Here is a 12,300-nt window from a genome sequence, read left to right on the forward strand (position 1 = left end):
GAAAAAATTATACAATAGCTGTCTTATGAGAAAGATCAAGTAAGTTGAAAATTCTACTTTAAGTAATAATGCGATAATAAAGACCATGCATTCAAGTTGCCTGGTTTAAGCCTGACATCACAGAATAATCATTAATAGCATCCCTTCTCACTCTCAGAAGTATCCTGGTTTGGATGATAAGATGTACAGTCATGTTACTAATATACTTATATGAAAAAAAAATTGCTGGCGAGAATAAATATTGAAAATAATTAGGATGAGATTACATGAGCTTGATATCCTGCAGAAGCATCTGTGTGCTATACGGCAAGTTTATTTCTCAGAGCTTCAGTTTTTATCCAGCAGAATAGGCATCAAAAAAGATAATCTGTGTTTGAAAAGCTTAGACAATGATGAAGTACTGTGCAAACATCTAGCCATTAATAAGATGAAACTATGGAAAGGTATAATTTTAAGGAATGTAAAGGAAGTATTCAATGAATAAAACCTTTCTTTAAACCCATATATCATTTATTATAACCTTTGAATAAAATATGTGTATATTAACAGTTGATGCTTATTAAAGACAGGATTATATTTAGAAAAATTAAATCAGGCCTATTTTTTTAACATCTTTATTGGAGTATAATTGCTTTACAATGTTGTGTTAGTTTCTGCTGTATAACAAAGTGAATCAGCTATATGTATACATATATCCCCATATCCCCTCCCTCTTGTCTCTCCCTCTCACCCTCCCTATCCCACCTCTCTAGGTGGTCACAAAGCACTGAGCTGATCTCCCTGTGCTATGAGGCTGTTTCCCACTAGCTATCTATCTTACATTTGGTAGTGTATATATGTCCATGCCACTCTCTCACTTCATCCCAGCCTACCCTTCCCGCTCCCTGTGTCCTCAAGTCCATTCTCTACATCTGTGTGTTTATTCCTGTCCTGCCCCTAGGTTCATCAGAACCAATCTTTTTTTTTTTTTTTTAGATTCCACATATATATGCTAGCATACGGTATTTGTTTTTCTCTTTCTGACTTACTTCACTCTGTATGAGAGACCCTAGGTCCAAACACCTCACTACAAATAACTCAATTATGTTTCTTTTTATGGCTGAGTAATATTCAATTGTATATATGTGCCACATCTTCTTTATCCATTCATCTGTTGATGGACACTTAGGTTGCTTCCATGTCCTGGCTATTGTAAATAGTGTTGCAATGGACATTGTGGTACATGACTCTTTTTTTTTTTTAACATCTTTATTGGAATATAATTGCTTTACAATGGTGTGTTAGTTTCTGCTTTATAACAAAGTGAATCAGCTATACATATACATATATCCCCATATCTCCTCCCTCTTGTGTCTCCCTTCCACCCTCCCTACCCCATCCCTCTAGGTGGTCACAAAGCACCGAGCTGATCTCCCTTGCTCTGCAGCTGCTTCCCACTAGCTATCTATTTTAAATTTGGCAGTATATTTAAGTCCATGCCACTCTCTCACTTCATCTCAGCTTACCCTTCCCTCTTCCCATGTCCTCAAGTCCATTCTCTATGTCTGCATCTTTATTCCTGTCCTGCCCCTAGGTTCATCAGAACCAATCTTTTTTTTTTTTTTTTTTTTAGATCCCATATATATATGTGTTAGCATACGTTATTCATTTTTCCCTTTCTGACTTACTTCACTCTGTATGACGGACTCTAGGTCCATCCACCTCACTACAAATAACTCAATTTTGTTTCTTTTTATGGCTGAGTAATATTCCATTGTATACATGTGCCACATCTTCTTTATCCATTCATCTGTTGATGGACATTTAGGTTGCTCCCATGTCCTGGCTATTGTAAATAGAGCTGAAATGAACATTGTGGTATATGACTCTTTTTGAATTATGGTTTTCTCAGGGTAGATGCTCAGTAGTGTGATTTCTGGGTCATATGGTAGTTCTATTTTTAGTTTTTTAAGGAACCTCCATACTGTTCTCCATATTGGCTGTATCAATTTACATTCCCACCAACAATGCAAGAGGGTTCCCTCTTCTCCACACCCTCTCCAGCATTTATTGTTTGTAGATTTTTTGATGATGGCCATTCTGACCAGTGTGAGGTGATACCTCATCAAGACAGTATGGTACTGGCACAAAAAGAGAAATATAGATCAATGGAACAGGCTAGAAAGCCCAGAGATAAACCCACACACATATGGTCATCTTATCTTTGATAAAGGAGGCAAGAATATACAATGGAGAAAAGACAGTGGTGGTGGGAAAACTAGACAGCTACATGTAAAAGAATGAAATTAGAACACTCCCTAAAACCATACACAAAAATAAACTCAAAATGGATTAAAGACCTAAATGTAAGGCCAGACACTATCCAACTCTTAGAGGAAAACATAGGCACAACACTCTATGACATAAATCACAGCAAGATCCTTTTTGACCCACTGCCTAGAGAAACGGAAATAAAAAGAAATAAATGGGACCTAATGAAACTTAAAAGCTTTTGCACAGCAAAGGAAACCATAAACAAGACGAAAAGACACCCCTCAAAATGGGAGAAAATATTTGCAAATGAAGCAACCGACAATGATTAATCTCCAAAATATAGAAGCAGCTCATGCAGCTCAATATCAAAAAAAGAAACAACCCAATCCAAAAATGGGCAGAAGACCTAAACAGACATTTCTCCAAAGAATATATACAGATTGCCCACAAACACATGAAAGGATGCTCATCATCGCTAATCATTAGAGAAATCAGGCCTATTGAATAGCTACTTCTCAGGTGTCTGACTTTTGAGAGACTGAATCCCCTTGCATGGAGACCACACTGCCTTCCCTTTACAGCAACCCCATTGCAATTACTTGCTTTTCAGGGAACTTGAAACCAACCCTTCTTCTTCTTTCTCCTTCTCTTCCACCTCCTTCTCCATTTTTCTTTCTCTCTTCATCTTCTTGTGTTACACTTTTAAATGGGGGTAAAAGGCCCTTTAGTGAAATCCATCCATTCCTCTAAACATCCAAACATTCACCCAGCACATACTTACTGAGCGTTTGCCATGGAAGTGTCAGCACACTTCAAGGTGCCAAGAAGATTAATATAAACATATATAGTCACTGTTCTCCAGGAACTTAGTGTATGGGGAAAAGGAAAAGATACCTATCACAAAACAGTAAATATAAAAACATAATTGAAAAGAAGGTATGTGCTAGAAAGGGATACCAGTAGGTTTGAGGTAACAAAGTAGGTTTCCTTAAAGTAATGACATTTGACCTGCGATCTGAAGGATGAACAGTCAACTGAAGGGAGTGAAGAAGTGGGGAAGTGAGGTGAGATGGTGGCAAGCTTGGCAAGCATATTTCACACACTCACACAGCCTGTGCAAAGGTCCTGGTGAGGGAAAGATGACTTGTTCAAAGAACTGATATAAGTCAATTTATATGGAGCACCAAGAAAGGCTCAGAGGATGATGCTGTAAGTCTACAAATGAGCAGAAAACAAATCACATAGAAAGTTGTGGGCCACAGCAAGTGTTTCAGTCTCTTTTTTGAGAACAATGGAAAAGCATGCATAGTTTTTATCAAAGGGTTATATGGTTAAATTTGTATTTTGAAAAGATCACTCTGGATGCAAAATGGTAGCTGAGAATAAAAACACTTTTGAAATCCATTACTCCTAGGACATGCTTGATAGATCGTTACCAGCATTTGTTTTCTTCTTCTTTGTCGACACCCAGGATTGCTCTCCAATATATTCCTTCTTATCAGTGCATTTTCCATTACTTCCCTCATGATCAGAATTAAGAATATTCACCAGATTTACTTTAAAATTAGCAATCCCTATTCATGTTCTTTCTTTGAATTCCTTAAGCATTTACAAGACCTTTATAATGTAACAAAATTAATTTAATTCTCTATTTGATGTATTCTTTTTTTAAGCTAGACTTTGGTCCTCAACAAATGGAACCTGTATACAGGCTTTAGAGAAAAAATGATTTCTACAGATAAATGATTTTTTAGTGTTGGATTCTTCCTATTATTAATAACTGACTTCCTAAGTTCATAAATTGTGCTTTTGCAACCAACCTAAGAGTGAAAGTATCTAAAAATAAAGACCTTACAAATGTCTATTTATAGCCTGTGTGTAATCAAACCAAGTGTAATCAGTAGAAATTGACATTGATCGAGACAGTCTCCAACCTCTGCATGGTATTTTGGTACAAAAGAACACTTTATGTGTGACCTCTCATATAAAAATTGTCAGTATTAAACATTTAAGATGTTTATTTCACCTTTCGCATAATGTGTTTGAGAAAAAAAAAGTTCCAATGGCTAAATTTCGATTAAAAATATAATAAATATTTCTAATATTAACAAAATTTAGAATCCAATTTCAATGAATTATTAAGAGGATTCTCTTTTAAATTTTTAAATATAAATTATTTTAAATAACCAAATTGAAATACATTTTTATAGTGAGCTTTACATTATAGAAATTGTGTTTTTTACAAAAATTATTCAGAATAATTTCACAGTTAGATTTTGATTTTTTAAGAATCCCTAAGTACTGTGGATGAAAATGCAATCAATTGTTCTTTTCCACAGTTTAGCAATCTTTCATTACATATCAAAGGCAGGAAGCCAGGGTTAAAAAAGGGATATCCCCTTTTCTACTGTGGTGCAAAAGATGTGCTGAAGAACTGAAAACATATAATACAGCAAAATTAAGTTGTGACCAAGTTTCCTTTTCTTTATAATACCCACAGTGTATGCTGTGATGGGTACCTGGAAAGCAGCAATACCAAAAATCCATGTCTTCACCCAGTTTATTTATTTAAAATCCTTTAATGTGCTCAGTTATCATATCTCAAAACACATGACAAAGGGTATTTATCAGGTAAATTTCCTCAGAGTGCCAACTTTGACCTGGGAATAAGAAGAGGAGATATCACTGGGGAAATGGAGAGAGAATGACTTTGAAACATGTTTCACAGACTGGGGTCACAGCTGGCATGAGGTCACATGCCACACAAGTTTGAATGAGTGAACTGTGCAATGAAAACAAAAGGCATAAACTTTAAAGAGTAGTATAGAAAAAGGGACAGGGCATCCAAAATAAATATGTCAAAGTCACAATCAAGTTTGGGACATGCCTTGATCATAGATTAAAAAAAAGAACTGCGGACATTCATTGCAGTTTGGGGAAATAAGTACTTTTCTTTGTTTTTGTTTAATTGCTCTGGGGTAATAAATATATAGGAGTCTTACCCCAAGGGAAAAATATCACCTTAATTATTAGTTTATATGCTATATGCCTTTAAGGGAAATAACCTCAGGAAAAAAACATGTATTCAATAAAACATTCCTTGTGTTCATTATCATGTTGGTAAAATGCACAGACCATGGAACTATTTCAAGGTGCCTTTTCAGGTGTTATGGTATAAAATTTAGGAATCTTTGTCGATATAGTAAAAATAAAAAATCCAAGGAAGAAAAGTTAATCAAAACAATAGACTGTGACCTATTTTCAAAATCCAGATTAGAGTTCCAATATTTTGAGCTCTCATTTCTGATCTCCCTTAGTTTCTCTATACACTATAATTTTTAGGTAGAATCCATCAATTTTAAAAATAATTTCTCATTTTATGTTTTCTCTGCTACTCAGCTGGGCAGATAGCTTTGGGTATAGAAGACACTGATATGGAAAGAAACTTAGGCTTTAAAGGTCCTATGACTAAGCTCTCCTAAATGAGTTTTTTAAACATTAGAATCAAAAAACACACTTGCATATATGGCCTTGGAAGTTTGGAAATCATTAGTAGCTTAAAGGAACTGATACAAGAATCAATAACTAAGGAAGTAGTCATCCAATAAGTTTAGGAAGTTTAGGAAGGACATGGTAACTACAACTTAGAATTGGGAGATCAAAGAGCTGTGCATAAAGTAGTTCAGATTTAGATTTCCAGAAGGCTTATCAGAAAGCCTCTTCTAGTTATTTGGACCCAAAGATTTCTCCACAGATCTGTCTTCAGCCAATATTCTTCTCACTCCATATACTTTCCCAGAGTGAGCTTATCCATCTCCGTAGTTTTAACACTATCTGTGTTGATGACTCACAATTTTTTTTTTCTTTTTTTTTCTGTGGTACGCGGGCCTCTCACTGTTGTGGCCTCTTCCGTTGTGGAGCAAAGGCTCCGGACGCGCAGGCTCAGTGGCCATGGCTCACGGGCCCAGCCACTCCGTGGCATGTGGCATCTTCCCGGACCGGGGCACGAACCCGTGTCCCCTGCATTGGCAGGTGGACTCTCAACCACTGCACCACCAGGGAAGCCCAACTCACAAATCTTTTACTCTTAGTCCAAATCTCTCCTCTTAGTTTGGACCTGCATATTCAAGATTCTACTAGATATAGGTACCTGGATATCTTGAGGCATGTACATCAATCTTAATACATCTATTCAATCCTGAACTCATTGTCTTACACAAATCCTTTTTCCCTTTGGAAATCATTCTCCATCATCCTAGTGTTCTGCAAGTCAATCCAACAGAGAACTAAACCCAGAAATATGGGAATCATTCTTGATTCTTCTCTCCCTCTGTCTCACCCAGTGTGCCAACTAGTTATTAAGTCCTATTGATCCTACCTCATTTTCCTAATTTTTCCTTCTTCATTTCCATAATTAGACACCTGGACTCTTTCAGTAGGGTCCCAACACATTTCCTTTTTTCTAGTTTTATATCACATTAATCCATCCATCAATCTGCTAATGGATTATTCTTTCAATAAAAAAAATGTCAACATATTACTCCCCAACTTAAAACATTTCAGTGTTTCCCCTTACTTGTAGACACAAAATGGTTATTAATATTTTCCATTTAATAAATGCTAGGTTTCATCACATGCATAACCGATTCTTAGTTTAAGGATAAATCTATAATTCCCTAGTACTATAAGAACTCACAATAGGATGCTTAATTTTTCCTGGTACTATAGATGTTTAACTCTAATTTCTAAATTGTACATAAAAATTTTAAATACATTGTGATATGAAGATTGTTTCTATTTAGAAGAAGTTACTTGAATATGCATTGAGGTCAAATAAGATAATATAGGTAAAGTACTAGCCCAATGCATGGCTTAATATTAATTTTCTTCCCACTCTAAAGGAAATAACAATGCTTAAATAGGTTGTGGTACATGAAGTTAATATCTATTTCTTATGTCAGTGGTCTATTATTTGATCCATAATCAATCCACTTCAAATTAAGGGCTTGTAGGGTTTAGTGGGAGTTGTGAATCATAAAAGGTTTATTTGAGTGTCAAAAATTTCAAGAAGCCAGTGATTTTACCTAAACCTAAGTTTCCCCTGTCACCAAAAGCAAAATACTTAAAGCCAGAAATGAATATACCTCCCGGGAAACTGTTTTCTTCAGGAACCAGCTTCCTATAAGGAACATCTGGAAGACAAGATGTTCCTGAGTCTCTAGCAATATGGTTTAAGAAAAGGTGAGTATGTTGAAACACTTGCCCTGAAAAGCAAAGTTATTAAGTTATAAAGCACTTGCTTTGTATGAAAAGGCATTCAACTTAGACACAAGGAGTGAGAGACTAGATTTCAACTAAAAGAATAAAGTCTTTGACTTGGATTCAGGCAGAAAGGGTGATTATGGCTGATTAAATAGGTTCTCCAGAGATTAACTGGAGGACACAACTGAGAGGATCCCAGAATGACTGGGAATGAAAAAATGGTATCTTATTAGAAGCACAATTTAATTCTGTGGCTCTCAAAGCATAGTAATTTGGTGTTGTCATTTTTTTCCTGGGGTTTTTCTAAGTAAGGCACTAAATTTTAGTGTGGGTATTGCTCCTTCCCCACTGCATTCTTCTCAGAAGGGCAGTGAGTAAGTGAGCAGTGACAGGTGTTTGGGCCCAGGGTAGGCTGCCCCAAAATATGCCTCATTGACATATTGATTATTTTGAATTAAAGTTATTTAAGAAAGAGCTGATGCAAGAGGGACACTAACCCTCCTCTCTGTCTCTCTAAAGTCAGGAAATAAATCTCTCTCATGTGAAAGGTGCCCTCCCTACAACAGGAGGTAGAAGGACACCCTTATTGCCAGCGATAGGGAATCTGGGCAGAGAAACCTGTATAAACAAACCTTCTTACTTCTTTACTAATGTGCTACTCAAGCCCACACTTTGCTTAAACTCCTTACTAATTAAGTTCCCAAACCTAAGTTTCTTTGTCCTGTCAATTCCTCTCAAATTTATTGTTTCTTTTGAATGGATAAAAAGATGTGGCACATATATACAGTGGAATATTACTCAGCCATAAAAAGAAACAAAATTGAGTTATTTGTAGTGAGGTGGATGGACCTATAGTCTGTCATACAGAGTGAAGTAAGTCAGAAAGACAAAAACAAATAATGTATGCTCACAGATATATATATGGAATCTAAAAAAAAAAAAAAAAAAAAGTGGTTCTGAAGAACCTAGGGGCAGGACAGGAATAAACACGCAGATGTAGAGAATGGACTTGAGGACACGGGGAAGGGGAAGCTGGGATGAAGTGAGAGAGTGGCACTGACATATACACTACCAAATGTAAAATAGCTAGTGGGAAGCAGCCGCATAGCACAGGGAGATAAGCTCGGTGCTTTGCATCCACCTAGAGGGGTGGAATAGGGAGGGTGGGAGGGAGAAGCAAGAGGCAGGGGATATGGGGATATATGTATATATATAGCTGATTCACTTTGTTATACAGCAGAATCTAACACAACAATGTAAAGCAATTTTACTCCAGTAAAGATGTTAAAAAAAAAATTATTGTTTCTTTGTCTCAAAAGTATAAAAGCTGCCTGCTCTGGCTACTTCTCAGGCCCCATTTCTGAGACCTCCATGTGCACAAATTACAATTTGTTCCCTTTTCTCCTGTTAATCTGTGTTGTGTCAAATTTATTACTAGCCCACCCACAAGTACTCAAGAGGGGTAGAGGGGGAAATTTCCCCCTCCCTGACATAGGAAAAGGACTCGAAAATTATCTATAGTTCATTAACACGTGAACTGGACTTTACATTGGTCATTAAGTTTTAAAAATTAATAGTTAAATGCATCTCTACTTGTATGTACTAATCTCATAACAATCAGGGTAGAGGCAATAAGTGGGTATTTCTCTGATTTTGGCTCAGATGTGGCCCTAAGCAGAGATTTCAACTTAGAAGTTAAAGCAAAATTGGTCAGAAAATTCCAATATCAAGGTAAACAAGTAGAATTGGGACATTGGGAAAAAAAACATATGTAAAACTTACCAATGTCTTTTGGATGGCATTACTTTTCTTTAAAATATAGAAAAGTGAATTGGAGAAATATAAATGAAACAATTTTCTTATATGGTAATGATTATTTGTGGTTTTATTGCAAGCACTTATGTAAAACATCTTTTTTTCCTCAAGACTATTACCTCAGACTTCACTCTCACTTTATTGAATTCCACACCTTCCCCCCAATTTTTCGTAATTACATTGTATAACTTGGTAATACAACATTCTTAACACTCTTCTAACTTGATTTATTTATGTTTTTATAGCTTGTTTCTTTTATATGCTCCTTCATCTTTATTATGTCTGTGGACATGATAGAAGTTACATCATAAATTAAACTATGTAATTCCAGGGAGTTCTCTGGTGGCCTAGCAGTTAGGATACTGGCCTTTCCTCACTATGGCCTGGGTTCAATCCCTGGTTGGGGAACTGAGATCCTGCAAGCCACGCGGTGTGGCCAAAAAATTTTTTATAAAAATATGTGATTCCAGATACTGATGAGGGCTATGAAAAAAATACAAAGTACAATAATAGAATAGACAGTGCAGGAAAGAAGGTAGAAGACTATTTTATTTTATATAAGTTGGTCAGAAAAGCCTCTCGGGGAAAGTAAAATTTGAGCACAGTATACAGTAAAGCAGGGAAAGAATGATTAGCAAGGACCTGTCTTCTGAGCAGCGGGAATAGCAAGTCCAAAGCCTCTGAGGTAGGAGCAATCTTGGAATGTTTGTAGCATATCAAGACTGCCAGCAACACTGAAGTGGTACAAGAAGGCAGAGGGAAGGAGATGGAGTTGAAGATGTGGTAATGTGGTGCATCATCGCCATGGTATAGAATATAAAATTTATTCTGGGTGCAATGAAAGGCATTACAGACTTAAGAGCAAATTAATGGCAAAATCTCATTTATGTTTTTAAAGGGACACTGGCAGGACTGGGAAGAGACAGACCAGTTAGGGGGTTATCTCAGTAGTACACCTGAGATAATAGTGGCCTGTATAAGATGGCTATTGGTATAGATTTAAAAGTTGATTGGGTTTGGGATATATTGATGGTAAGAAACATGATGATGGATTACATTTGGAGTGTGGGGGGAAAAGAAGAATCAAGGTTGATACCTAGGATTTTGTTTGAAAAACTGGATAAATGAAGGTTCCATTTATTGTGATGGAGAATTATGCAGGTGAAGGAAGTTGCAATGTGGATATCCAAAAGAAGACCTGGTATAATCAGTTTAATATAAGAATCTGAACCTCACAAGAGATATAAATTAGGGAATCACTGATGTGTTAATTATACTTTTTCCTTATGTAAAAAAAAAGTGTCTAATTTATATTTTTATCTGCATACTTACTATAAAGTATTTTCTCCTATGAATTTTCCTTTTACTTCAGACTATATTCTCATTTCTTTGAAAAAAAAAAAACTATATTATTCCCTGGACATCAGACATAAATGTGATTATTGCACATGACTGAACAAGCATGACATACAAGATTCCTGCCTAGATAAGAAAGAATAATTTATATTCCTTTTCCAGTAATTAAGATTTACTTCCTTTTGCTATTTTCTATCCCTTCTCCCCCCAAAATAAAAACAGTAACTGAGGAAAATACATTAGCACCTCAGAGCAAGTGCTATAAGTATAAAAAGTAATTATTTTATTTTATTTTTTGCTCCACAAAGTGTTTCCTAGAAGGTAAGACATCATTGCAAGTCAAATAAAGTTAAACATGATGCATATCTTTTATCTGCCTGGACCTGTTAAGACTGGTGGAGGTAACAAGTATTACAAAGCAGACGATCTCAAGCTTATAAATTTGTAGAGAAAATAAGGCACTTATAAGTAAACAAATATGAGAACAAGAAAATAATATAAATTATAAATATATAAGTATTATAATTGGTTAAGAGATAAATATTATAGTAGTGCTTGTCCAGATATGCTCAGAGACTAGAACACTAATGTGAAACCCATACCGGAGAGGGACTTACCAAGCGGTTGGCCTGCGATGATCCTGGCATTTTCTCCAGCCACTGCAGCTCTTGCGTGCCTCTCACTCATGTACTGTACAAATGCATAACCTTTGTGAACTGAGCAGCCAACTATTTTTCCATACTTTGAGAAAATGGCTTCAATGTCAACTTTCTTGACAATGGCTGTATTTAGATTGCCAATGAAAACACGCGAGTTGATGGACTTGGGGTCATTCTTATTGGTTACATTGCTGGTCTGTGTTTTGCCAGTCATGGTTGGCTCACCTTGTTTTAATCCTTAAACAAACAAACAAACAAAAATCAAAAGGAAAATAATTAGATTGAATGGATACCACTGGCTTTTAACAATTTTTCAATAGTGTACCAGGTAAACTCAAATCCCCAAGTACTACTGATTTTCTTGAGAAGAAAATTTAGTAATATATTAATAAAAGGTGAATATCGCATTGCAAAATGAAGCAGAAAAATAATTATAATTATTTAGCATAGTTATAAATAAATTCCTGATTAATTTATCTAAAATTCAGGCCTGCACAGTGATAAACGTTTTGTAGTATTTATTTTTAAGTCTATCAATATTTCAGAAGCAAGTATGAGAAATAAGCCACCTTAATCTATCAGTGAAAAAGAAAATCCAGAATGGCTAAGGTCTGATGATGGAATACAGTACTGTAACCTCCATTTATGGTGGAGAACATGCATTTTTATTTCTACATTTTCTATAATACGTAGATATGTTAGCTATTTCATTATCAAAACCCTTCTATCAGAAACTAACAATTCATTTCATTAAATGCTGTGGAAGAGAAAAAAAGGAATTAAAAATTTTATTGGAAAATTTAACATAAGAAAAACATATTTTGAAAATAAAGGATTTAACCAGAATTAATTCTGTACATTCTCTGTAACTAATACCAAATATCAGTTTAAAAAAACAAAACAAAACAAAACAAAAAAACAGCATGTGTAGCTAGTTTTCATCAATGATCAGCAA

General features: G+C 35.5%; 1 protein-coding gene across 1 annotated transcript in view; it reads right to left on the reverse strand.

Moving 5' to 3' along the window:
• The window catches only part of RALYL (RALY RNA binding protein like), a 509,227-nt gene extending 497,650 nt beyond the window's left edge, over positions 1–11,577 (reverse strand). Inside the window, exon 1 of the mRNA XM_007461736.1 lies at positions 11,304–11,577. Coding sequence (XP_007461798.1) covers positions 11,304–11,559 — 256 coding nt within the window. The 5' untranslated portion in view covers positions 11,560–11,577. The remainder of the gene's footprint in view (positions 1–11,303) is intronic.
• Between the last annotated feature and the right edge of the window lie 723 nt (positions 11,578–12,300).

Source organism: Lipotes vexillifer, unplaced genomic scaffold (genome assembly GCF_000442215.2).
Source record: "Lipotes vexillifer unplaced genomic scaffold, Lipotes_vexillifer_v1.1 scaffold163, whole genome shotgun sequence".
Taxonomy (NCBI): Eukaryota; Metazoa; Chordata; class Mammalia; order Artiodactyla; family Lipotidae; genus Lipotes; species Lipotes vexillifer.